This window comes from Rhinatrema bivittatum, chromosome 13 (assembly GCF_901001135.1).
Source record: "Rhinatrema bivittatum chromosome 13, aRhiBiv1.1, whole genome shotgun sequence".
NCBI lineage: Eukaryota > Metazoa > Chordata > Amphibia > Gymnophiona > Rhinatrematidae > Rhinatrema > Rhinatrema bivittatum.
In genome coordinates this window covers 83248714-83276184 of record NC_042627.1, presented here as the reverse complement: position 1 = coordinate 83276184, position 27471 = coordinate 83248714, and the positions used below count along the sequence as shown (strand labels likewise).

Here is a 27471-nt window from a genome sequence, read left to right as displayed (position 1 = left end):
TGAACGAGGGAAGGAAGGACTGGAGTTGAGAAAGCATGGGGGAGGGGCAGTGGACGGAGGATCAGAGCCGGGAAGGGGGCGGGGCATGCCCTATGATGAGTACTGGTGGGGCGGGACTGAGGGAGGGGAGGGAGCGGAGGCGGGGCATGCTCTGGATGAGCGCCGGGAGAGGGCGGGGCATGCCCTACGATGAGTACGGGTGGGGCGGGACTGAGGGAGGGGAGGGGAGGGGGCGGAGCATGCCCTACGATGAGTACGGGTGGGGCGGGACTGAGGGAGGGTAGGGGCGGGGCATGCCCCTGGATGAGCGCTGGGAGGGGGCGGAGCATGCCCTACGATGAGTACGGGTGGGGCGGGGCATGCTCTGGATGAGTGCCTGGAGGGGCGGGGCGTGCCGCTTCCTGGGTGATTATCGGGGACTTGGGACTCGCCCACCCCTTCTTCCCGGTTCTGCTCTGGGATTTTCTCGCCTGCGTCGGCTCCATGTTCCCCGGCCTCTGCCTGCTGCTGCTGCTCGGGCTCCTGCCCGGGACCTGCAGCGCTCCGGAGCCTACGGCTCAAGGTAAGGGAGATCTTAGCCCCTGGGAAGGGCACTCTCCCCCTTCCCAACTAATACCCCGGGAGGAGTAATCTCACCCCCCCAAATCTCATAATACCCCGGGAAGGGCAGTGTTACCCCAACCATTTCACCACCTGCTCGGATGAGGCTATTACCCTCTCCGCTGTCCCATCAGCAGGGCTGAGCTTCGGAGGGTGCGGGGCCCTAGAATGCTGGATGTACAGCGCTGGGGGTGCGGGGTCCCAGGGAGCGCCAGCCCTGCATCTGCCCGGGTATCCCCAGCGCGCCCTCACGCAGCTCACGCTGCTTTTTCTCTCTTCCCTGCAGAGCAGTTGCACTTCAAGGCCTGGATGTTGCAGGTAAGATTTCTCCTTCTGAGCTGCTTAGAAACCCGAAAGCAGAAGCTAAGCAGAGCAAGGGACGGGACTTTCCGTGGGGGCTTCCCCAGCTCCTTTGCTCTTTCCTGATGAACATTACTTTTGCTTTCAAATGAGAGCTCTGTCTAGTCTCCATTTCAACAGTGCATGGAGGGGGGGGGGTTCTGCAGGATAGTACACAAATCCCTGCATTACAAAATTAACAATCGGGCTGATTCAGTATGGTGCTCCCGTCTAGACGCGCGTTTTCCACGCGCTAATATTACCCCTTCTACAGTAAGGGGTAATAGCACGAGGAAAACGCATGTCCAACCCCCCAAAAACTAATAGCGCCCGCAACATGCAAATGCAATTGATGAGCCTATTAGTTAGTCCCGCGCGATACAGAAAGTAAAATGTGCAGCTTTTCTGCACACCCTCCGACTTAATATCATAGCGATATTAAGTCGGAGGCCCCAAAAATAAAAAAAAATTAAAAATCGGCCCGCGGGTTGGATGATGGACACGCAATTTTGCCGGCGTCCGTTTTCCGAACCCGTGGCTGTCAGCGGGTTTGACAACTGACGCCGGTAAAATTAAGCGTCGGCTGTCAGACCCACTGACAACCGCTGCTTCTGTCAATAAGGAGGCGCTAGTGTCTCTAGCGCCTCCTTATTACCGCAGGCCCTCATTTAAATACAGAATCGCGCGCCCAGGAGAGTGGCCTGGGCGCGCGTCAGGAGAGCGGGTGCTCGTCTCGGAGCTCCGGCTCTCCTACAAATTTTACTGAATCGGCCCGAATGTATATAAAAAAAACTACGCTTTTGTAGCCTTGCCTGGAACTTTCATGATCCATTCTTTGACCATTTACCCATGAAAGGTACACTCAGCTTAAATAATAAATAGGATTAAATAAGGCAGCTTAGAGATTGTTTTGAAACTGTTCAAAATTTTACACTCATAAGTACTATGATAGTTGCATGAATCACAGCAGTTATTACTGTTGGTTTTCATCCAAAACCTCAAAATACTTCCTGTATTTTGAACATTTACCATGTGAGCTACACTCAGCTAAAACAGTAAAACAAAACAATTAATAGATAGAGATTTATATAAAACTTTCCAAAATTTTGAGTTCAAATCAACACAGAGAAGCCCCTGCACACATCCTGGCTGCAGATTCTCCTCCTGCCTCCAAATGCTGCTTGTAAGGAATTTTCTTTTTTTTGGTAACGGTGGGTGCAGAACAAAGGGAAAACCCCCAGCAGGCACAACCTCACCGTTTTCATGCCTGGGTTGATACCGTGCAGTCACCGTTGCCCGTCCCTGTTCATGGCTTGCAGTAGTAGCTTGTTGTGAATGGGATGCATCAGGGAAAAGGTTGGTACTTCAACTTTGCAGCTTTAAGTACATATTCCCTGCCCCCCCCCCCCCCCGCTCCCCTTCTGCTTCCGGCAGGATGCCCAAGAAAAAAAAAAGAAGCCCAAAATCTCAGAGCCAAAAAAATGGAAAAGTTTCCCCGCACACCCTCATTGGATAGTAGCCCAGCTGGGAGTGAAAACCGCTCATCTAGCAGCAACGTGCCCTGCTCTCTAATCCGGGCAGATTAAGAAGGCTCTCTGGCGGTGTGATGTCAGCTGGGAGTGAAAACCGCTCATCTAGCAGCACCGTGCCCTGCTCTCTAATCCGGGCAGATTAAGAAGGCTCTCTGGCGGTGAGCCCGATGATGTCAGCTGGGAGTGAAAACCGCTCATCTAGCAGCACCGTGCCCTGCTCTCTAATCCGGGCAGATTAAGAAGGCTCTCTGGCGGTGTGATGTCAGCTGGGAGTGAAAACCACTCATCTAGCAGCACCGTGCCCTGCTCTCTAATCCGGGCAGATTAAGAAGGCTCTCTGGCGGTGAGCCCGATGATGTCAGCTGGGAGTGAAAACCGCTCATCTAGCAGCACCGTGCCCTGCTCTCTAATCCGGGCAGATTAAGAAGGCTCTCTGGCGGTGAGCCCGATGATGTCAGCTGGGAGTGAAAACCGCTCATCTAGCAGCACCGTGCCCTGCTCTCTAATCCGGGCCGATTAAGAAGGCTCTCTGGCGGTGAGCCCGATGATGTCAGCTGGGAGTGAAAACCGCTCATCTAGCAGCACCGTGCCCTGCTCTCTAACCCGGGCTGATTAAGAAGGCTCTCTGGCGGTGAGCCCGATGATGTCAGCTGGGAGTGAAAACCGCTCATCTAGCAGCACCGTGCCCTGCTCTCTAATCCGGGCAGATTAAGAAGGCTCTCTGGCGGTGAGCCCGATGATGTCAGCTGGGAGTGAAAACCGCGCATCTAGCAGCACCGTGCCCTGCTCTCTAATCCGGGCAGATTAAGAAGGCTCTCTGGCGGTGAGCCCGATGATGTCAGCTGGGAGTGAAAACCGCTCATCTAGCAGCACCGTGCCCTGCTCTCTAACCCGGGCTGATTAAGAAGGCTCTCTGGCGGTGAGCCCGATGATGTCAGCTGGGAGTGAAAACCGCTCATCTAGCAGCACCGTGCCCTGCTCTCTAATCCGGGCAGATTAAGAAGGCTCTCTGGCGGTGAGCCCGATGATGTCAGCTGCCGACTGCCCTGCACTGCCCTGACAACAGCTCTGCCACATTCTGCAGTGCGTGTCAGGCACCACTGGCTCCGTCCCATTGCTCCAATGTCGTCTGGGTATCTTTGTCCACCTCTGGCTTGATTTTCTGCTACTGACCTCTAGTTCTGGACCTGACCTTGGCCTGCATTTCCAGTCTGCTGCCTGCCCTTGGATGTTTTCTCACCTGACCGCTCTAGGGACCTGCCGGCTGCCAGAACTCAAGGGCTGAATATAGATGTTATAGATGAAACTCCAGCCTGTCTTACTACAGGACACGTTCACCAGCTGTCAGCGTAGGCCTTATAGGTTCATCCATGCCATGGCACAAAGGGGCTGACCCCCATGCCACCCATCACAGGGGATGGCAGTAAGAACTGCCCCTTGTGGGATCAGCCATGCCAGTGCAGTGCCTGCTGGTCCCAGTGCATCTACGTGCCCTGCAGCATCATAAATAACAATAATCCCAGTCCAAATCAGTCTAATTACTATTTATTATATTCTTAATGTTCACTCTTCTCATTTAGAATAACAAGAAATACAGTCTAGAGGAATACTACCATCGGCTACAAATATTTGTGAAAAACAAGAGAAAAATGGAGCAACATAACACTGGAAATTCTTCATTTCAAAGTAAGTTAAGAAGCTCTTTAGCTCTTTCTGAAAACTTTCAAATCTTTGCCAATTGCTAATCAAACTTTCTTCTTTTTTTCTAGTGGGTCTGAACCAGTTTTCGGATCTGAGCTTCACTGAGTTTAAGAAACGCTATCTTTGGCACGAGCCGCAGGTAAATTCTTCTGATGGGAAGGCGAGGCAATCCTCAAAGCTCACCGTTCTGGAAAAGTGTGAAACGTCAGCCATTAGTGTCAACGAGATGCAAATGAGGCAGTAATGCAGAATCTGAGCTATAGTTTTGGTATTTTGTCTTTTAAAGCACAGGTGTTTTTACTGTGTTGAGGAAATTATTTATGCAGCCCATTACCTCAGCATAGATGTTGTGTTATTGCTGATGCATGCCAATTTACATACATTAACAGAAGGCACGTTTGTGATTGCGTTTTTGTTAATGCTCTTAATGGCCCCTAAATGTTTCCTATCTTACACCCTAGGGTGTCACTCACAACCCATCTATCCTTACTCTTTCATGTCCTGATTTACATAGCTGGGCAATGAGAGAGGATGGGGTGAGGCTACTGATGGATGTTTCCCTCCTTTGTATTCACCTTATTTCTTTGTTTCAGAACTGTTCAGCCACTAAAGGAAATTTTTTTAAGAACTCGGGGCCTTCTCCTGATTTTGTTGATTGGAGGAAGAAAGGAAACTATGTGACACCTGTGAAGAATCAGGTACAGACCAAATATTTATTTATTTGTTTTATTTAGAACATTTTATATACCGGCATTCGTTGTGGACATCATGCTGGTTTACAATTAACAAGTTAAGTTTGGAAAATTACATTATAACAGGGAAGTTCGAACTGGGAGGGGGGTAACGATAGGCAGATCCAGAAAAGGCAGCTATAAAATCACTGCATGCTGGGAGCATGGGGAGTGACTCGGGTACAGACAGGATAGAGGTCTCTATACTGCAGAACCGCACTGCATGCTGGGAGCATGGGGAGTGACTCGGGTACAGGCAGGATAGAGGTCTCTGTACTGCAGAACCGCACTGCATGCTGGGAGCATGGGGAGTGACTCGGGTACAGGCAGGATAGAGGTCTCTGTACTGCAGTACCGCACTGCATGCTGGGAGCATGGGGAGTGACTCGGGTACAGGCAGGATAGAGGTCTCTGTACTGCAGTACCGCACTGCATGCTGGGAGCATGGGCAGTGACTCGGGTACAGGCAGGATAGAGGTCTCTATACTGCAGAACCGCACTGGATGCTGGGAGCATGGGGAGTGACTCGGGTACAGGCAGGATAGAGGTCTCTGTACTGCAGAACCGCACTGCATGCTGGGAGCATGGGGAGTGACTCGGGTACAGGCAGGATAGAGGTCTCTGTACTGCAGTACTGCACTGCATGCTGGGAGCATGGGCAGTGACTCGGGTACAGGCAGGATAGAGGTCTCTGTACTGCAGAACCGCACTGGATGCTGGGAGCATGGGGAGTGACTCGGGTACAGGCAGGATAGAGGTCTCTATACTGCAGAACCGCACTGCATGCTGGGAGCATGGGGAGTGACTCGGGTACAGACAGACACTATACGCAGTCAGGCACTGCATGCTGGGAGCATGGGGAGTGACTCTGGTACAGACAGACACTATACGCAGTCAGGCACTGCATGCTGGGAGGGGGCAGGTTCTGGAATATGATGTGGTAAAGGATGAGTCAGCACATAGTAAAAGGTACTGCTGGAAAAGATAGTGAACTATGGGAGAGATGGCTTCAGGCAGTGTCTCTGAGCCCTCTCATCCCCTCCATTACTTTTCTCTGTAGGGTCCTTGTGGGAGTTGCTGGACCTTCTCTACCACTGGATGTTTGGAATCAGCTGTTGCCATAGCGACAGGACAGCTGCTGCTGCTGGTGAGAGATGGCCACCTGTGTGCGGCCTTTTCCATGGGCTCTGGTATGTCTGAGGAAAGGCTGGCGTGTTTAGCTGTGAACTGAGTGGCTGCTGACCTTTCCCCCAGCCCTGTGTATGAGGAGTGGCTGCTGACCTTTGCCCCGGGCTCTGTGTGTATGTGAGTGAGGAGTGGCTGCTGACCTTTGCCCCGGGCTCTGTGTGTATGTGTGGGAGGAGCAGCTAGTGAGAATATTAAGTAAAGCTATTGCAGTAGAATTCCACTTCAAAAAAGGGAGACTTTGAAATAGGCTATTAAAGCCAAGAAGGCACCTTTTAAAAATTGGAAAGGAAGTCCAAATGAGTTGAATAAGAAAGAACATGGCACTGTGTGTGTGTGTGTGTGAGGAGCCCTGCTGTCTCTTCCCCTGGGGGCTATGTGTGTGTGTGAGGAGCCCTGCTGTCTCTTCCCCTGAGGCTGTGTGTGTGTGTGAGGAGCCATGTTGGCCCTTCCCCTGGGGCTGTGTGTGTGTGAGGAGCCCTGCTGTCTCTTCCCCTGAGGCTGTGTATGTGTGTGTGTGAGGAGCCCTGCTGTCTCTTCCCCTGGAGGCTGTGTATGTGTGTGTGAGGAGCCCTGCTGTCTCTTCCCCTGAGGCTGTGTGTGTGTGTGTGTGAGGAGCCATGTTGGCCCTTCCCCTGGGGGCTATGTGTGTGTGTGAGGAGCCCTGCTGTCTCTTCCCCTGGGGGCTATGTGTGTGTGTGTGTGAGGAGCCCTGCTGTCTCTTCCCCTGAGGCTGTGTGTGTGTGTGTGTGTGTGTGTGTGAGGAGCTATGTTGGCCCTTCCCCTGGGGGCTGTGTGTGTGTGTGAGGAGCCCTGCTGGCCCTTCCCCTGGGGCTGTGTGTGTGTGTGAGGAGCCCTGTTGGCCCTTCCCCTGGGGGCTGTGTGTGTGTGTGAGGAGCCCTGCTGGCCCTTCCCCTGGGGCTGTGTGTGTGTGTGAGGAGCCCTGTTGGCCCTTCCCCTGGGGGCTATGTGTGTGTGTGTGTGTGAGGAGCCCTGCTGGCCCTTCCCCTGGGGGCTATGTGTGTGTGTGTGTGAGGAGCCCTGCTGGCCCTTCCCCTGGGGCTGTGTGTGTGTGTGTGTGTGTGTGTGTGTGTGTGAGGAGCCCTGCTGGCCCTTCCCCTGAGGCTGTGTGTGTGTGAGGAGCCCTGCTGGCCCTTCCCCTGTGGCTGTGTGTGTGTGTGTGTGTGTGTGAGGAGCCATGTTGGCCCTTCCCCTGGGGCTGTGTGTGTGTGTGAGGAGCCCTGCTGGCCCTTCCCCTGGGGCTGTGTGTGTGTGTGAGGAGCCCTGCTGGCCCTTCCCCTGGGGCTGTGTGTGTGTGTGTGTGTGAGGAGCCCTGCTGGCCCTTCCCCTGGGGCTGTGTGTGTGTGTGAGGAGCCCTGTTGGCCCTTCCCCTGGAGGCTGTGTGTGTGTTTGAGGAGCCCTGCTGGCCCTTCCCCTGGGGCTGTGTGTGTGTGTGAGGAGCCCTGTTGGCCCTTCCCCTGGGGGCTGTGTGTGTGTGTGAGGAGCCCTGCTGGCCCTTCCCCTGGGGCTGTGTGTGTGTGTGAGGAGCCCTGCTGGCCCTTCCCCTGGGGCTGTGTGTGTGTGTGTGTGTGTGTGTGTGTGTGTGTGTGTGAGGAGCCCTGCTGGCCCTTCCCCTGAGGCTGTGTGTGTGTGAGGAGCCCTGCTGGCCCTTCCCCTGAGGCTGTGTGTGTGTGAGGAGCCCTGCTGGCCCTTCCCCTGTGGCTGTGTGTGTGTGTGTGTGTGTGAGGAGCCATGTTGGCCCTTCCCCTGGGGGCTGTGTGTGTGTGTGAGGAGCCCTGCTGGCCCTTCCCCTGGGGGCTGTGTGTGTGTGTGAGGAGCCCTGCTGGCCCTTCCCCTGGGGCTGTGTGTGTGTGTGAGGAGCCCTGCTGGCCCTTCCCCTGGGGCTGTGTGTGTGTGTGAGGAGCCCTGTTGGCCCTTCCCCTGGAGGCTGTGTGTGTGTGTGAGGAGCCCTGCTGGCCCTTCCCCTGGGGCTGTGTGTGTGTGTGAGGAGCCCTGTTGGCCCTTCCCCTGGGGGCTATGTGTGTGTGTGTGTGTGTGTGTGAGGAGCCCTGCTGGCCCTTTCCCTGGGGGCTATGTGTGTGTGTGTGTGTGAGGAGCTATGTTGGCCCTTCCCCTGGGGGCTGTGTGTGTGTGTGAGGAGCCCTGCTGGCCCTTCCCCTGGGGCTGTGTGTGTGTGTGAGGAGCCCTGTTGGCCCTTCCCCTGGGGGCTGTGTGTGTGTGTGAGGAGCCCTGCTGGCCCTTCCCCTGGGGCTGTGTGTGTGTGTGAGGAGCCCTGTTGGCCCTTCCCCTGGGGGCTATGTGTGTGTGTGTGTGTGTGTGTGAGGAGCCCTGCTGGCCCTTCCCCTGGGGGCTATGTGTGTGTGTGTGTGAGGAGCCCTGCTGGCCCTTCCCCTGGGGCTGTGTGTGTGTGTGTGTGTGTGTGTGTGTGTGTGTGTGTGTGTGTGAGGAGCCCTGCTGGCCCTTCCCCTGAGGCTGTGTGTGTGTGAGGAGCCCTGCTGGCCCTTCCCCTGTGGCTGTGTGTGTGTGTGTGTGTGTGAGGAGCCATGTTGGCCCTTCCCCTGGGGCTGTGTGTGTGTGTGAGGAGCCCTGCTGGCCCTTCCCCTGGGGCTGTGTGTGTGTGTGAGGAGCCCTGCTGGCCCTTCCCCTGGGGCTGTGTGTGTGTGTGTGTGTGTGAGGAGCCCTGCTGGCCCTTCCCCTGGGGCTGTGTGTGTGTGTGAGGAGCCCTGTTGGCCCTTCCCCTGGAGGCTGTGTGTGTGTTTGAGGAGCCCTGCTGGCCCTTCCCCTGGGGCTGTGTGTGTGTGTGAGGAGCCCTGTTGGCCCTTCCCCTGGGGGCTGTGTGTGTGTGTGAGGAGCCCTGCTGGCCCTTCCCCTGGGGCTGTGTGTGTGTGTGAGGAGCCCTGCTGGCCCTTCCCCTGGGGCTGTGTGTGTGTGTGTGTGTGTGTGTGTGTGTGTGTGTGTGTGTGAGGAGCCCTGCTGGCCCTTCCCCTGAGGCTGTGTGTGTGTGAGGAGCCCTGCTGGCCCTTCCCCTGAGGCTGTGTGTGTGTGAGGAGCCCTGCTGGCCCTTCCCCTGTGGCTGTGTGTGTGTGTGTGTGTGTGTGAGGAGCCATGTTGGCCCTTCCCCTGGGGGCTGTGTGTGTGTGTGAGGAGCCCTGCTGGCCCTTCCCCTGGGGGCTGTGTGTGTGTGTGAGGAGCCCTGCTGGCCCTTCCCCTGGGGCTGTGTGTGTGTGTGAGGAGCCCTGCTGGCCCTTCCCCTGGGGCTGTGTGTGTGTGTGAGGAGCCCTGTTGGCCCTTCCCCTGGAGGCTGTGTGTGTGTGTGAGGAGCCCTGCTGGCCCTTCCCCTGGGGCTGTGTGTGTGTGTGAGGAGCCCTGTTGGCCCTTCCCCTGGGGGCTGTGTGTGTGTGTGTGTGTGTGTGTGAGGAGCCCTGTTGGCCCTTCCCCTGGGGGCTGTGTGTGTGTGTGTGTGAGGAGCCCTGTTGGCCCTTTCCCTGGGGGCTGTGTGTGTGTGTGTGTGTGAGGAGCCCTGTTGGCCCTTCCCCTGGGGCTGTGTGTGTGTGTGTGTGAGGAGCCCTGCTGGCCCTTCCCCTGGGGCTGTGTGTGTGTGTGTGTGAGGAGCCCTGTTGGCCCTTTCCCTGGGGGCTGTGTGTGTGTGTGTGTGAGGAGCCCTGTTGGCCCTTTCCCTGGGGGCTGTGTGTGTGTGTGTGTGAGGAGCCCTGCTGGCCCTTCCCCTGGGGCTGTGTGTGTGTGTGTGTGAGGAGCCCTGTTGGCCCTTCCCCTGAGGCTGTGTGTGTGTGTGTGTGAGGAGCCCTGCTGGCCCTTCCCCTGGGGCTGTGTGTGTGTGTGAGGAGCCCTGCTGGCCCTTCCCCTGGGGGCTGTGTGTGTGTGTGTGTGTGTGTGTGTGAGGAGCCCTGTTGGCCCTTCCCCTGGGGGCTGTGTGTGTGTGTGTGTGTGTGTGTTTGTGTGTGTGTGTGAGGAGCCCTGTTGGCCCTTCCCCTGGGGGCTATGTGTGTGTGTGAGGAGCCCTGCTGGCCCTTCCCCTGGGGGCTGTGTGTGTGTGTGTGTGTGTGAGGAGCCCTGTTGGCCCTTCCCCTGGGGGCTGTGTGTGTGTGTGTGTGTGTGTGAGGAGCCCTGCTGGCCCTTCCCCTGTGGCTGTGTGTGTGTGTGAGGAGCCCTGCTGGCCCTTCCCCTGTGGCTGTGTGTGTGTGTGAGGAGCTATGTTGGCCCTTCCCCTGTGGCTGTGTGTGTGTGTGTGTGAGGAGCCCTGTTGGCCCTTTCCCTGGGGGCTATGTGTGTGTGTGTGTGTGAGGAGCCCTGTTGGCCCTTTCCCTGGGGGCTATGTGTGTGTGTGTGTGTGAGGAGCCCTGTTGGCCCTTTCCCTGGGGGCTATGTGTGTGTGTGTGTGTGAGGAGCCCTGTTGGCCCTTTCCCTGGGGGCTATGTGTGTGTGTGTGTGTGAGGAGCCCTGCTGGCCCTTCCCCTGGGGGCTATGTGTGTGTGTGAGGAGCCCTGCTGGCCCTCCCCTGAGCCTGTGTGTTAATGTATGAGGAGTGTGCCTGAGTGTTACAGCTAAGCAGACGCCTACAATCGGGGAAACTCACAGGTGAGTGAAGGTTATGGCAGCCTCATTTTGGGCTTTCCTATTTCTTTAACATTTTAATTACAGTATAGAATGACCCCAGTTCCATGTTCCCTTATGAAAGGGGCTGCTAATGTCCTTCATGGGAATGCAAAGAGTGGCTTGCTGAAGGGGGGGAGTGGCTCTAACAGTGTCCTGCAGGGTGATCCTGACTTCTGGTTTTCCCCTGCAGTCAGAGCAGCAGTTGATAGACTGTGCCCAGGCCTTCAACAATCACGGCTGCAGTGGGTGAGTACCGAGACCTCTACTTCTGCTGGAGCAAGGTTTCCAAATGGCTTGGTTTTGTGCATACCTTGACAGGAGTGTGTTGGGAATGATCTCAACCTCTGAAATTCACTGCTGATGCCCTTCCTAATATTTGCAATGTGCTAGATAGAGCTTCCTTCTGGAGTTCGTAAGGGGTAATATGCACAGGCAACTTGCCTAGATGTGCCTGGAAATTCTTCTTAATGAGGCCAGTGCATCCAATACAGTTGGGATCTTTCTGTATCTTTATGCCATATTTTCATGGTCCCTGATTGCATTAACCTTTAAAACAGAGAGAGAGAGCAGCTTTTACACTAGAACAAAGGGGAAAGCCGACAGTCGCTCAGCAGTACATGGTTCGGAGGGAGGTATCTTCAAAGGATACTAATGATGCATTAGAATTAGGGCATCCCGACAGTGAGGTTCCAATAATTAGAAAAATAGTCCAAGTGCCTGTAACTAAAAACTCACCTGAGCTCAAAGATTCTAACTTATCCCTATCAATTAAAAAGCAGAATGAAAATACAAACAAAAAACACTTTGAAATGTTTGTATGCTAATGTTTGTATGCTAAAGTTGTTCTTGTACAGCTTTTTATAACCCTGCACCACTGTTAATTGTATACCCTGTTCATTGTATCGCCCCCGAGCGAATTCTTGCAGTTGCGTTGTAAACCAATGTGATATGTATTTTATACAGGAACGTCTGTATAGAAAAGTTACAAATAAATAAATAATGCCAGAAGTCTAAGAAGTAAGATGAGAGAATTAGAATGTATAGCAGTGAATGATGACAGACTTAATTGGCATCTCAGAGACATGGTGGAAGGATGACAACCAATGGGAAAGTGCTATACCGGGGTACAAATTATATCGCAATGACAGAGAGGAGCACTCGGGAGGAGGTGTGGCACTTTATGTCCGGGATGGCATAGAGTCCAACAGGATAAACATCCTGCATGAGACTAAATGCACAATTGAATCTTTATGGGTAGAAATCCCTTGTGTGTTGGGGAAGACTATAGTGATAGGGGTATACTACCATCCACCTGGTCAGGATGGTGAGATGGACAGTGAAATGTTAAGAGAAATTAGGGAAGCTAACCAAATTGGTAGTGCGGTAATACTGGGAGATTTCAATTACCTCATCAGATGATAAGGGAAAGTATATAATCAGTTTTAAATAAACCTAAACACATTAAAGAATATTTTTTTATTTATTTAAAAAATATATAAACCAATTTGTATCAAGAAATACACATCAACTTATATTTGTATATCAGATGCTTATACAACAAAATGTAAAGAGTATCATGAAATTAATAAAAAATATTCACAAGACCCTTCCAACAATCCACAAAGTCCTACACAACCAGAATATACATTGGCTTCATGAGTCCCTCCAACAGACCCACCAGAGCTGCCTCTCTACACCCTCCCACAAACTATCCCTTCACATCTCCACCAAGGAACACGCGCTCTCCATAGCGGGACCAACACTGTGGAATTCCAAGCCGCCCGAACTACGCCAAGAGCACTGTACAAAGACCTTCAAAAAAACCTAAAACCTTGGCTATTTTCTCAGGCATACACCCCTCCCTGCCCCAATAGGTTCCAAAAACCTAGACAGCAAAGATATTTAAGTTTGACTACAGCTAATACAGAAAAGTGTACATAGTTTTTTGCTTACTTTTCTACCTATTACGCTGTTCAGTCCTCTTGACCCTTTTTTCCTCTTCTCGCCCATCTTGTTCTTCATCCCCCTGTTACATGTAACTTTTCAATTTTTTCTTGTCTATCTTATGTTCCTATTTTTTACCCCATTAATTGTAAACCGATGTGATATGAAAATGAATGTCGGTATAAAAAAGTTTTGAATAAATAAATAAGTACTTACATACCAAAATACTCATTCAGTACACACCCAGAAGAGTTTATAAATAGATTACAAAAAATAAAAACTGAATATATATATACAGCTAACAATCTGTAGGTTTTCTCTAACTGTTCTTCAAAAGATGACCACATTTTTGATCCAAGATGTGAATCTTCTTATAAGAAGAAATCCCCACGATTTTAAATCCAAAATGTAGATTTTCATATAAAAGAGAATCCTGATCTTCATGTAAGAGAAAATCCAGATCAGGGCCCAAGGTTTGCCTCGAAAACAAGGGCAGCTAAAGTACAAAAAAATGAATTATTTAAACCAAAAAGGATACATTTAATTTTATTCTTACCCAAAAAAATTACAGTAGAACAGTCACCAATTTTAAATATAGTGAACCATACACTAGAAGTGCTTTTTAAAGCAATGTCGCTCAGAAAAAGTCCTTGGGAAACTCCTTACATCAACATTTCCTACTGGCATCGGACTTTGCTCTAACATCAGCACTGCTTGCCGGCTTCGGCAAAAAATAAAAAACAATAACTTTATAAACAAAAACTGAAAGATTCAGAACAATCTACTGAATGTCAATATCCCAAATACATTTTAAGTCTGAGAAAATAACCCAATGAAGATCACTTTTGCAAGGAAGTTCTCCGCACAACTTCAAATGAAATGAAAAAGAAAAGCACACATAATCTAGAAGGAAATGCTCCCAATTTACCTCCAATCAGTGGTCCTAAGAAATACGTAGCCAGACTTACTAAACTATGTGAAAATGTTAGGGCTTATACTGCGAGCACCCGACTAAAACCACTGCAAGCAAAGCTTTTCCTTTCTTTCTCCTGAAGATGGGCCGCAGAGCTCTACTAACAGCCCGGCAGCAGGAGGTGGACGTGTAGTCTGACCTGCTGCCCCCTGCCCTGTCCATAATCACCAGCATGGGTCAGGGATGCCAGGGGTCACCAGTATCAGCTCCTGCCCTGGAACCACAGGAGAAAGCTGAGGTTACTAATACCCCGGCAGCAGGAGGCAGACGTGTAGTCTGACCTGCTGCCCCCTGCCCTGTCCATAATCACCAGCATGGGTCAGGGATGCCAGGGGTCACCAGTATCAGCTCCTGCCCTGGAACCACAGGAGAAAGCTGAGGTTACTAATACCCCGGTAGCAGGAGGTGGACATGTAGTCTGACCTGCTGCCCCCTGCCCTGTCCATAATCACCAGCATGGGTCAGGGATGCCAGGGGTCACCAGTATCAGCTCCTGCCCTGGAACCACAGGAGAAAGCTGAGGTTACTAACAGCCCGGCAGCAGGAGGTGGACGTGTAGTCTGACCTGCTGCCCCCTGCCCTGTCCATAATCACCAGCATGGGTCAGGGATGCCAGGGGGTCACCAGTATCAGCTCCTGCCCTGGAACCACAGGAGAAAGCTGAGGTTACTAACAGCCCGGCAGCAGGAGGTGGACGTGTAGTCTGACCTGCTGCCCCCTGCCCTGTCCATAATCACCAGCATGGGTCAGGGATGCCAGGGGTCACCAGTATCAGCTCCTGCCCTGGAACCACAGGAGAAAGCTGAGGTTACTAATACCCCTGCAGCAGGAGGTGGACATGTAGTCTGACCTGCTGCCCCCTGCCCTGTCCATAATCACCAGCATGGGTCAGGGATGCCAGGAGTCACCAGTATCAGCTCCTGCCCTGCAACCACAGGAGAAAGCTGAGCTTAATAACAAAACCATCAGAATTTTCTCTGTACTGAACCGTTCTTTCCTTTTTCTCAGGGGTCTTCCCAGTCAGGCATTTGAGTACATAAAGTACAACAAGGGGATCATGTCAGAAAGCAGCTATCCTTATACAGCAGAGGTGAGAGTCCGGCCAATGGGGGAGTGAGAGCTCTGCCCAGAGAGGGAAGGGAAAAGGGGAAGACCGCGTTGCTCAAAAGAGAGAGGAGGAGCTTGCATTGGGAGGGAGAGCTTTGTCTGCCTGGAGCCTGAGCTAGGGGGTGGTGAGTACTATGCCTGTATGGAGCCTGGGGTAGGGGGTGGTGAGTACTATGCCTGTATGGAGCCTGGGGTAGGGGGTGGTGAGTACTATGCCTGTATGGAGCCTGGGGTAGGGGGTGGTGAGTACTATGCCTGTATGGAGCCTGGGGTAGGGGGTGGTGAGTACTATGCCTGTATGGAGCCTGGGGTAGGGGGTGGTGAGTACTATGCCTGTATAGTGCCTGGGGTAGGGGGTGGTGAGTACTATGCCTGTATAGTGCCTGGGGTAGGGGGTGGTGAGTACTATGCCTGTATGGAGCCTGGGGTAGGGGTGGTGAGTACTATGCCTGTATGGAGCCTGGGGTAGGGAGTGGTGAGTACTATGCCTGTATGCAGCCTGGGGTAGGGGGTGGTGAGTACTATGCTTGTATGGAGCCTGGGGTAGGGGGTGGTGAGTACTATGCTTGTATAGTGCCTGGGGTAGGGGGTGGTGAGTACTATGCCTGTATGCAGCCTGGGGTAGGGGGTGGTGAGTACTATGCCTGAATGGAGCCTGGGGGTAGGGGGTGGTGAGTACTATGCCTGTATAGTGCCTGGGGTAGGGGGTGGTGAAGTACTATGCCTGTATAGTGCCTGGGTAGGGGGTGGTGAGTACTATGCCTGTATGCTGCCTGGGGTAGGGGGTGGTGAGTACTATGCTTGTATAGTGCCTGGGGTAGGGGGTGGTGAGTACTATGCCTGTATGGAGCCTGGGGTAGGGGGTGGTGAGTACTATGCCTGTATAGTGCCTGGGGTAGGGGGTGGTGAGTACTATGCCTGTATGGAGCCTGGGGTAGGGGTGGTGAGTACTATGCCTGTATGGAGCCTGGGGTAGGGAGTGGGTGAGTACTATGCCTGTATGCAGCCTGGGGTAGGGGGTGGTGAGTACTATGCTTGTATGGAGCCTGGGGTAGGGGGGTGGTGAGTACTATGCCTGTATGCTGCCTGGGGTAGGGGGTGGTGAGTACTATGCCTGTATGCAGCCTGGGGTAGGGGGGTGGTGAGTACTATGCCTGTATGCAGCCTGGGGTAGGGGGTGGTGAGTACTATGCCTGTATGGAGCCTGGGGTAGGGGGTGGTGAGTACTATGCCTGTATGGAGCCTGGGGTAGGGGGTGGTGAGTACTATGCCTGTATAGTGCCTGGGGTAGGGGGTGGTGAGTACTATGCCTGTATGCTGCCTGGGGTAGGGGGTGGTGAGTACTATGCTTGTATGGTGCCTGGGGTAGGGGGTGGTGAGTACTATGCCTGTATGGAGCCTGGGGTAGGGGGTGGTGAGTACTATGCCTGTATGGAGCCTGGGGTAGGGGGTGGTGAGTACTATGCCTGTATGCAGCCTGGGGTAGGGGGTGGTGAGTACTATGCCTGTATGGAGCCTGGGGTAGGGGGTGGTGAGTACTATGCCTGTATAGTGCCTGGGGTAGGGGGTGGTGAGTACTATGCTTGTATAGTGCCTGGGGTAGGGGGTGGTGAGTACTATGCCTGTATGGAGCCTGGGGTAGGGGTGGTGAGTACTATGCCTGTATGGAGCCTGGGGTAGGGAGTGGGGAGTACTATGCCTGTATGCAGCCTGGGGTAGGGGGTGGTGAGTACTATGCCTGTATGGAGCCTGGGGTAGGGGGTGGTGAGTACTATGCTTGTATAGTGCCTGTGGTAGGGGGTGGTGAGTACTATGCCTGTATGCAGCCTGGGGTAGGGGGTGGTGAGTACTATGCCTGTATGGAGCCTGGGGTAGGGGGTGGTGAGTACTATGCCTGTATAGTGCCTGGGGTAGGGGGTGGTGAGTACTATGCCTGTATGGAGCCTGGGGTAGGGGGTGGTGAGTACTATGCCTGTATAGTGCCTGGGGTAGGGGGTGGTGAGTACTATGCCTGTATAGTGCCTGGGGTAGGGGGTGGTGAGTACTATGCCTGTATGGAGCCTGGGGTAGGGGGTGGTGAGTACTATGCCTGTATGCAGCCTGGGGTAGGGGGTGGTGAGTACTATGCCTGTATGCAGCCTGGGGTAGGGGGTGGTGAGTACTATGCCTGTATGCAGCCTGGGGTAGGGGGTGGTGAGTACTATGCCTGTATGGAGCCTGGGGTAGGGGGTGGTGAGTACTATGCCTGTATGGAGCCTGGGGTAGGGGGTGGTGAGTACTATGCCTGTATGGAGCCTGGGGTAGGGGGTGGTGAGTACTATGCCTGTATAGTGCCTGGGGTAGGGGGTGGTGAGTGCTTTGCCTGTATGGAGCCTGGGGTAGGGGTGGTGAGTGCTCTACCAGTATGGAGCCTGGAGTACTAGGGTGCAGTGTGAGACCTCTCTTCATAGAGTGCAGGGTATAAAAAGATTTAAAGTGCAAACATTTAAACATTCCCAGCTTGGAGAGAAGGTTTGTTAATTCTGAGTTTTTTGTATATACAGAATGGGACGTGCCACTTCCAACCTGACAAGGCAGTTGCTGCTATAAAGGACGTTGTGAACATAACGATAGTAAGTGTCTCTGATTCTTACCTCCAACATGGCTGCAAAGAATATTTGGATTCACCTGTACTATCTGTTCGATATGTCCAATGATGGGAGGGGTCTAACTGCCATCCCAAGGACCCCTCCCATCATTGGACATAACTGCCATCCCATAGATCACTCCCATCATTGGACATAACTGCCATCCCAAGGACCCCTCCCATCATTGGACATAACTGCCGTCCCATAGATCACTCCCATCATTGGACATAACTGCCATCCCAAGGACCCCTCCCATCATTGGACATAACTGCCGTCCCATAGATCACTCCCATCATTGGATATAACCGCCGTCCCATAGATCACTCCCATCATTGGACATAACTGCCATCCCAAGGACCCCTCCCATCATTGGATATAACCGCCGTCCCATAGACCCCTCCAATCATTGGACATAACTGCCGTCCCATAGATCACTCCCATCGTTGGATATAACCGCCGTCCCATAGACCCCTCCCATCATTGGACATAACCGCCGTCCCAAGGATCACTCCCATCATTGGACATAACCGCCGTCCCACAGATCACTCCCATCATTGGATATAACCGCCGTCCCATAGACCCCTCCCATCATTGGACATAACTGCCGTCCCATAGATCACTCCCATCATTGGATATAACCGCCGTCCCATAGACCCCTCCCATCATTGGACATAACTGCCGTCCCATAGATCACTCCCATCATTGGATATAACCGCCGTCCCAAGGACCCCTCCCATTGTTGGACATAAATGCCATCCTATAGACCCATAAGAACATAAGAATTGTCATACTGGGTCAGATCAAGGGTACATCAAGCACAATATCCTGTTTCCAACAGTGGCCAATCCAAGTCGCAAGTACCCAAACATTAGATAAATCACAAGTTACCTTTGCTTATTAATTAATAGCAGTTTATGGATGTTTCCTCTACGAACTTATCCAAACCTTTTTTAAACCCAGTTACACTAACTGCAGTAACCACATCCTCTGGCAATGAATTCCAGAGCTTAACTATGAGCTGAGTGAAAAATAATTTTCTCCAATTTGTTTTAAAGGAGCTTCTTGCTAACTTCATAGGGTGCCCCCTGGTCCTTCTATTGTCTGAGAGAGTAAATAACCATTTCCTAGCGTGTAGCAGATGGACTCAGGAGCAATGGGTATAGTGTACTCCTGATAGCAGTTGGAGACGGATCAGATTTCAATCTGACGTCAGCCCTAGTACATAGACCCCTGCAGGAAGTGCAGCTCTTCAGTATTTTCCGTCTCCATAGCAGTTAGGGACTATCTGCTCGCTCGCACAGCCTTAGAGTAAATTTACCAAAGAAAACCAAAATAAGAAATCTTTCCTCTACAGACGAGCCCCGCTCTCCTGCGGTGACACCCATTGGGTCCCTCCCCCAGTTGAGAATTCCCGAGGTGATTTCCGCGATCCCTCGGAGGTAAGCCTCGGTCCGGTGGCCGACTCTCAGCGGGGGCCTAGCCCCTGACATCGGGTGAGGCTGAGAGGCAGCGGGTGTAACCTCGAGCGCGGCAGTGAAGGTATTTTCCCTCTCTCCCTGCAGCCACAGTCCGCCCGGATCGAGACTGGGAAACGCCGTGACAAGGTAAGGTAGAAATCTATTTAAAAGTCTCCGGTCTCCGAAGCTCGAGGAGTCGCACAGGTCACCAGCCGGGACCAGTGCCACCGGGTTGATCTGCCCTAGCAGGGCTAGACCCCGGTCAGATCCGAGAGTCCTCCCACGTGGAGACCCTCTGAGGTGGTCGCCATATTGTCCGCGTGGTCGCCATCACCATTTTGCTCCCAAGTCACCGGGCGCACAAGCGACGCACATAGCCACACGCTTACTGTGCCGGGCGCATAACTTCGACCTGTGCGCACAACAGTGCGCACATCTCCCTGAGCGCACACCAAACCTATGCGCACAACTTCGATGCACACCAGAGCGCACAACTGTATTTTATGCGCTCAAGCCATGGCATCACCGGAAAAAAAACCCTCAAGGCTCAGGGCCTTTGCCCTGCATGAGGAGGCCACGGCCCTGTGTATACAGTGCGAAGAGGCCCTAGGGGATCCAACTCATGGCCCTCCCCAGCCGGTACCGGGCTCCAGTTTCTCGAGCAGTAAGCTGGACCTAGCATTGTACAGCGGGACCCCCCCTCAAACGGGGCTCCCCAGGGACACTGCGCCCCTTAGTCTAGACCCAGCACCTATCTCCTGGGTGGAATTCTTCAAAGGTTTGCATTCCTTCGTCCACATGCAGCCGGGGCCTCCTATAATACAGCCACAGGCTCCACCAGAGGACCTCAACATGCCGGGACCCTGGGGGACATGGACAACTCAGATGAGGATTCAGGGAGAGTAACCAGCAGGATCTGTGTCTGGCCCAGTTCTCTTCATTGCATGTATAAGTGACATTGGAGAAGGTTTGGGAGAGGAACCAGCAGGATCTGTGCCTGGCCCAGTTCTCTTCATTGCATGTATAAGTGACATTGGAGAAGGTTTGGGAGAGTAACCAGCAGGATCTGGGTCTGGCCCAGTTCTCTTCATTGCATGTATAAGTGACATTGGAGAAGGTTTGGGAGAGTAACCAGCAGGATCTGTGCCTGGCCCAGTTCTCTTCATTGCATGTATAAGTGACATTGGAGAAGGTTTGGGAGAGTAACCAGCAGGATCTGTGCCTGGTCCAGTTCTCTTCATTGCATGTATAAGTGACATTGGAGAAGGTTTGGGAGAGTATCCAGCAGGATCTGTGCCTGGCCCAGTTCTCTTCATTGCATGTATAAGTGACATTGGAGAAGGTTTGGGAGAGTAACCAGCAGGATCTGGGTCTGGTCCAGTTCTCTTCATTGCATGTATAAGTGACACTGGAGAAGGTTTGGGAGAGTAATCAGCAGGATCTGTGCCTGGCCCAGTTCTCTTCATTGCATGTATAAGTGACATTGGAGAAGGTTTGGGAGAGTAACCAGCAGGATCTGTGCCTGGCCCAGTTCTCTTCATTGCATGTATAAGTGACATTGGAGAAGGTTTGGGAGAGTAACCAGCATGATCTGTGTCTGGCCCAGTTCTCTTCATTGTATGTATAAGTGACATTGGAGAAGGTTTGGGAGAGTAACCAGCAGGATCTGGGTCTGATCATGTTCTCTTCATTGCATGTATAAGTGACATTGGAGAAGGTTTGGGAGAGTAACCAGCAGGATCTGGGTCTGGCCCAGTTCTCTTCATTGCATGTATAAGTGACATTGGAGAAGGTTTTTGAGAGTAACCAGCAGGATCTGTGTCTGGCCCAGTTCTCTTCATTGCATGTATAAGTGACATTGGAGAAGGTTTGGGAGAGTAACCAGCAGGATCTGGGTCTGGTCCAGTTCTCTTCATTGCATGTATAAGTGACATTGGAGAAGGTTTGGGAGAGTAACCAGCAGGATTTGGGTCTGGCCCAGTTCTCTTCATTGCATGTATAAGTGACATTGGGGGAGGGCTGGAACAGAGAGTGGCCATCAGGATCCCCAGCCCAGTTTTCTTCATATAAAAACAAACTGGACAAATCCCTTGGATTACACTAGAAAGACTGTATCATATCAATGTAGGACTGCTATTCACTCAGCCTATCATTCTATATCTCTATAAGCAAAATTTGAAATAAGGTCCATATTGCTATAAGTTACTTGTTTTTATTTATATTTTTTTATATTATGGAAATTAAAACATAATAGAGCAGCAGATCCCTATGAGTGTCCACATGTGTATACAGAAGAAACCAACAAAACCTAATGTTGAAAAAATACTTAGCTTAATAATTAGCTAGTGTTTACCTGCAAAACACCCCAATCCCAAATACGGCGACCTCAGCGCTGCTTGTAATCCAGAATAACAGTCCTATCCTGTTCTTTTAGCATTTAATCACTGTCTTCCCACTATGCTTTACCTCTTGTCCTCTCCTAGTACGATGAGCACAGCATGGAGGAGGCTGTGGCTGCCCACAATCCCATCAGCTTCGCCTTTGAAGTGACAGAAGATTTCATGAGCTACAGAAGCGGCATCTATACAAAGTGAGTATCTGCAGAGTGTTTGCACATATCAAGGGTTGCCCCCTCCTGCAGCATTTACCCAAAGCAGGAACCTCTCTCCTGTAATATTATATAGAGTGAACACACACAGCCACATCCCACAGCATGACACAAAGCTATTACCCCCAATGTGACATTACACAGAGCCTAAGCACACATCCAGAGTGTGTGCACACACCCACCTTCCACAGAATTTACACAAAGTAACGTTACACAGAGCGTGAGCACACACCCACCTTCCACAGAATTTACACAAAGTAATGTTACACAGAGCGTGAGCACACACCCACCTTCCACAGAATTTACACAAAGTAACGTTACACAGAGCGTGAGCACACACCCACCTTCCACAGAATTTACACAAAGTAACGTTACACAGAGCGTGAGCACACACCCACCTTCCACAGAATTTACACAAAATAACGTTACACAGAGCGTGAGCACACATCCACCTTCCACAGAATTTACACAAAGTAACGTTACACAGAGCGTGAGCACACACCCACCTTCCACAGAATTTACACAAAATAATGTTACACAGAGCGTGAGCACACACCCACCTTCCACAGAATTTACACAAAGTAATGTTACACAGAGCGTGAGCACACACCCACCATCCACAGAATTTACACAAAGTAATGTTACACAGAGCGTGAGCACACACCCACCATCCACAGAATTTACACAAAGTAACGTTACACAGAGCGTGAGCACACACCCACCTTCCACAGAATTTACACAAAGTAATGTTACACAGAGCGTGAGCACACACCCACCTTCCACAGAATTTACACAAAGTAACGTTACACAGAGCGTGAGCACACACCCACCTTCTACAGCATGAAATCATGCACCACCCAATGTGATGTTACACAGAGCATGAGCACACACCCACCTTCTACAGCATGAAATCATGCACTACCCAATGTGAAGTTACGCAGAGCATGCGCACACACTCAGCATCTACAGGAAGATACAACGTGACATTCCAGAGCGTGTGCACATACCCAGCATCTACAGCATGATGCAAAGCAATTACCTCCAATGTGACATTACACAGAGCCTATACACACATCCAGAGTGTGTGCACACACCCACCTTCCACAGAATTTACACAAAATAATGTTACACAGAGCGTGAGCACACACCCACCTTCTACAGCATGAAATCATGCACCACCCAATGTGATGTTACACAGAGCATGAGCACACACCCACCTTCCACAGAATTTACACAAAATAACGTTACACAGAGCGTGAGCACACACCCACCTTCCACAGAATTCACAGTGATATTAGTGTGCACACACCCACCTTCCACAGCATGAAATCATGCACTACCCAATGTGATGTTACGCAGAGCATGCGCACACACTCAGCATCTACAGGAAGATACAACGTGACATTCCAGAGCGTGTGCACATACCCAGCATCTACAGCATGATGCAAAGCAAGCACTTCCCAATGTGACGTTACACAGAGTGTGTGCATACAGCCAACATCTATAGCATTTAGATCATAAGTGACATCACAAGACCGTATGCGCACACCCACTTTCCACTGCATGATACAAAGCAAACACCCCCCATTGTGGCAGTACACAGAGCATGTGCACATGCCACCTTCCACAGCATTCACACACAGACTCAATGCGGCCTGTGGCCTAGATTTGGGCACGTAATTGCATGGGTTCGCATGCGCATGGGTGTGTGTCCAGGGGCCACATGGAAAGAGAGTGACCTTTTTGGTTATGGACTAAATAATCTATGCACCTTGTTGTTTTCCTGCTTGAAATAAAAGGGCAATCGGCTGTAGCTCTCACTTCGCATGTGCCAGTGCTGGCTGGAGGCTGAAGGTGATTTGCCTGCGTTGGGCATCCCCCGAGTGATGGAGGATTCGGTGGGAGGAGGCGCAGGAGGATACGATGGCCAGTTCCCCTTCCCCCTTGTTCCCGATGGGAGGGACTGCAGTGTGCCATGTTCGCTCCTATGGGCCCTGCTATGGATTCATCCTCCTCTACCTGTTTTTTAACCACCTAGGATTCTCCTCTGCTTCTTTTACAAAGTCGAGTTGCCAGGTTTCTTGACTCAGGCCCTGAAAACACTCGGAGTAGATGGGGTTGATGCTACCTCATTATAAAAGAAAGATCCCATTTTGGTTACCTTGAGCAAGGCGTCCTGTTTCTTTTCCTCCCGGAGCCAGTTCAAGAATTAATTGTCCTTGAGTGTAATGCTCCAGAAGTGACTTTTAAAGGGAAGCATTCTTCAGCGGGCTTGTACCCCTTGGATCCGAAGGGAAGGGAGCAGTTGCGATTCCTGAATGTTGATCCTGTAGCCTGCGCTGTTACTGAGCGATCCACCATCCTAGTCGAAGGGGGAGCAGCTCTGAAGGACTGAGGCCATCCTCAAGCAGGCATTTGAAGCAGTGGCAATGAATTTGTAAACAGTTTTTCGCTGCTGCTTGGTGGCTGGAGCAGGTTTGCGACTCTCTGAGGAGTCTCAAGGAGTGGGAGCTGATAGCGGGCTGGTGATGGAACCAGAAGCTGCATTTTTAGCTGATGTGGGCTGTGACTTGGTGCGTTCGGCCACTAGAGGTGTAGCTTCTGTGATAGCAGAAAGTCGCCTATTATGGCTGTGGAACCAGTCAGCAGATATGATTTCTAAGTCAGATTTGACAAGGTTACCCTTTAAAGGTACTTTCTTGTTCGGGACTGAGTTGGAGAAGATGGTTAATAGATGGGATGAATCCAAGATTCTGCGATTGTCAGAGGACAGGAAAGTGGTGTTGCGTTCTTCTGGGGGCAAAAGCCTGCTCCAGGGATTCCCGTCTGTTTTAACCTTATAGAGGGGCAGCGACTCAAAAGGTCGCATCCCTTCAGAAGATCTCAGTCCTTTCAGCCTAAGAAGCCTCATAAGGATGTGCGCTCCAGGACCAGAGCTTCCCAATCTTCGCAATGAAGGTGCGTGGTGCCCACCTAGCACATCTGGAGATAGGCGGTCGTCTATCTCATTTTTTCAAAGGTGGGCCCAGATTACGAAGACCAGTGGGTCCTGGGGATGATAAGAAATGGCTTAAGCTCTAGAATTTCTCTGAATTTCTCCAGATGCCTTTTATGGTCTCTTCATGCAACTCACTAGCAAAGAGATGGCAGTGGAGGCTACATTGAGAAGGCTGCTAGATCATAAGGCTGTAACTTCAGTTCCCAGATCACAAGAAAATATGGGGCAGTATTCTATTTATTTTGTTGTTCCCAAGAAGGAAGAGAGTTCCTTCCAACCGATCCTGGACCTGAAGGGAATCAATCGGTGGAATTTAGTAAGTGTTCGACATGGGAGGAGAGAGAGCATCGGAGTTTATGGAGAGGTGAGTAATTCATGCAGATGCTGACCCCAGACCTGCTCTCCGCCCATTATTTTAATTTCAATTATTTATGACATGTCTTCATAAAACGTGAATCTGTCATACTGCAGCAGACCTCTGCCCCTTGATAATAAGTAATTTCCTTTACTTTAATGCAGCCCAAAATGCCACACAACTCCAGACAAAGTGAACCATGCCGTGCTGGCTGTGGGATATGCACAGGAGAATGGCAAGCCGTACTGGATCGTCAAAAACTCATGGGGCATCGAATGGGGCATGGACGGGTAAGGGACCTTCATGCTCACCGACCTACAGAAGAACTCTGTACACCTCCTAAATAAACCTAACCTCGACCACCTCCTCTGACTGCCCAAAAATCCCCCAAACCCTACCACCTTGTGATGCTCCAGGAATATGGCGCCTGACATTCAGCACAGTTAGTCTGGTACGTTTGGACTTAAAACTCCCAGTGCGCTCAGGCTGCAGATACCATTCACTTCATATCTTTTTCTTGCCATTTTCTGCTCAGTCTGCCCAGGGAGTAGGAGACAAGATCCACATGGTAGTGTGCAAGCTTTTAACACTTTGACTGAGGGGTTCCCCAATGGTGGGGTCAAGTACCTGAAAAGGCAGCTTGCTTCGGGCAGCAGCAGCATTAATAGTGGACGTCAGTGCATGCTGAAAGGCCCTGCTCTTACTGGAAAGCCCTGTGTGAGGAGGGATGGGGCCTGTGACCTCAGACTGACTTTCATTACTAATTCTGCTGCCGCTTGCAGATCGCCATTGAGTTTGAGAGCAGCCATGGTGGGAAGGGTAGGCCGAGTGTGCATGGGCCAATGGAGATAACTTTACCTCCTCTCTCCTCACCTACTACTGAACCTACCCAAGAGAAAAATGCTGTCCCTGTCAGCAGCTTCCCTCTCTTCTGCACCACTTATCATCTACCTTTGGCCCAGGGTCTCAAAGAATCAGGGGGATGTTTAGAGAAGAGGCTGTTTTCAGGGAGGGCTCAGAAGCATTAGGGGTGTGAGGGTTGGATCAGGAGCCAGGAGTTGAGGGTGAGAGAGGGGGAATGACAGAAGGTGGACTGGGGAAGGGAAGAGAGGACTGAGATTGAGAGGGGAGCAGCTGGTGATGTGTGAGAGAAGGGTTGGAGGGGAGGAGATGAGAATGAGGACAATGGGGGATTGGGTGCGAGAGAGGGAATGACAGAAGGGCTTGGGGTGAGAGAGAGAGAGGATGGGCCTGGGAAGTAAGAGAAGGTGGGGGATGTAAGAGATGTGCTAGAGGGCAAAAGGTTAAGAGAGGAGATCCTGTGGAGAGGGTGCGGGGAGTGGAGGGGCCTGCACCCCTACTAATGTGTTTTGACGATCTTGTGGAGTCGTGAATTTTCAGATGCTCAGGTCAGAAGGAATGAATGATAACTGAGCTTCAGATGGTGTAGGCGGTGTTTTCCATGACCCAGATGCGTGTTTTTCACCTGAAGGCTGCAACGGGAGGGACCAGGCAGGGAAACAACTCAAATGTTCAAGCAATAAGTCACGATTCACAAAAGGCAGCTTTTCAGGTGCTGAAAAGGGGTCCCATTGGCTAAGTTTGGGAAACCCCCTTTTTAACGTCAATTTGCTTCTGTGAGCACATTTTCAATCCTGCACAAAGCTTTTATAAAATTGTTTGTTTTAAACGGGGGATTCATTTTCCCGGTTTGGCCAGAGTTCCCAGTAAAGTGCCTAACCCCTGTCTCAGCCAAGGCTCCTGCCTCTGACCTTATGTTTGATGAGAGAAGCCACAAATAAGGCCCTGCTCATGTCTTCCTCTTTCTCCTGCAGGTACTTCTACATCGAGCGTGGAAGGAACATGTGCGGGCTGGCAGCCTGTGCATCCTATCCCATCCCGCAAGTCTAAAGTGACGTCAGCGGGGTGGGGGAGAGAGTACGGGGATGGAGCTGGAGAGGGGGGTAAGATTGGGTTGTGCTGGGGGGAGGAGGGAAAAGCATGCTAGGTTGGGGTGGAGACGGTGCATGAATTATGCTGGGGAGGAAAGAGAGAGCTAGGATGGGGCTATGGGGGGAAGGTTCGGTGTAGGCTACTAGTCAGCCTGGGCATGGAAGAGGGCCTGGGAGGGGGTCAGAGTGTTCTGGGGTCAGGATGGGGAGAGGGGGGGTCAGAGAGGACAGTGGTTGGACTGCGTGTGGAGGAAGCGGTATAAGTGAAGAGGGTGCTGGGCTCTCTCAATCTGACGGTGAATGGTCAAAGGGAATCATAAATAAGACTGCTCTTTAAAGTTCCTTTTCTAAAGAAATGCAGAAAATTGGAAAACTATTTTTGAAGTAAATTTACATTTATTTTAAGAACAATCAATTTATTTTTATTAAAAAAGTGTAAATGGTTAGAATGAAGTGAAACTGATTCTCTTGTAAAGGTTCAGTCTGTGAGCAAATTGGCACTGAATAAATCTATCTGGTGGAGCTGACCAGCACATCTTTTTCTTTTGGATGTTTACACGTGTTCATACTGCCCCTGAGGTGGCCGGCAGGGATAGAGAAGGGGAAGTCTTCTTGCATGGGCCTGCGCCAGAAGCCAGGAAGGAACAATCTCCCCCTCTGCTAGTGCAACCAGAAGAATGAGTAATGTTGCTTGTACAGACCCAAGGGAACTGCTGCAGGGGATGGG

The 27471-nt window shown here is 51.6% G+C and overlaps 1 protein-coding gene across 1 annotated transcript; it reads left to right on the top strand.

Moving 5' to 3' along the window:
- The first annotated feature begins 402 nt into the window (after window positions 1–402).
- CTSH (cathepsin H) lies at window positions 403–27271 on the top strand. Its single transcript, XM_029575318.1, has 12 exons — window positions 403–562; window positions 887–918; window positions 4052–4157; window positions 4241–4311; window positions 4766–4870; window positions 5964–6050; window positions 10914–10969; window positions 14649–14730; window positions 17291–17359; window positions 21315–21421; window positions 24957–25082; window positions 26628–27271. Exons 1-12 carry the CDS (start codon window positions 484–486, stop codon window positions 26701–26703), a joined length of 996 nt encoding a protein of 331 aa, XP_029431178.1. The 5' UTR covers window positions 403–483; the 3' UTR covers window positions 26704–27271.
- The last annotated feature ends 200 nt before the right edge of the window (window positions 27272–27471 follow it).

Excerpts from the sequence above, each read along its gene's own strand:
- CTSH (XM_029575318.1), top strand. The coding sequence starts at position 484 with ATGTTCCCCGGCCTCTGCCTGCTGCTGCTGCTCGGGCTCCTGCCCGGG. Across the intron at positions 4,158-4,240 it reads TGGAAATTCTTCATTTCAAA|TGGGTCTGAACCAGTTTTCG; the intron begins GTAAGTTAAGAA and ends CTTTTTTTCTAG. Across the intron at positions 10,970-14,648 it reads AACAATCACGGCTGCAGTGG|GGGTCTTCCCAGTCAGGCAT; the intron begins GTGAGTACCGAG and ends CCTTTTTCTCAG.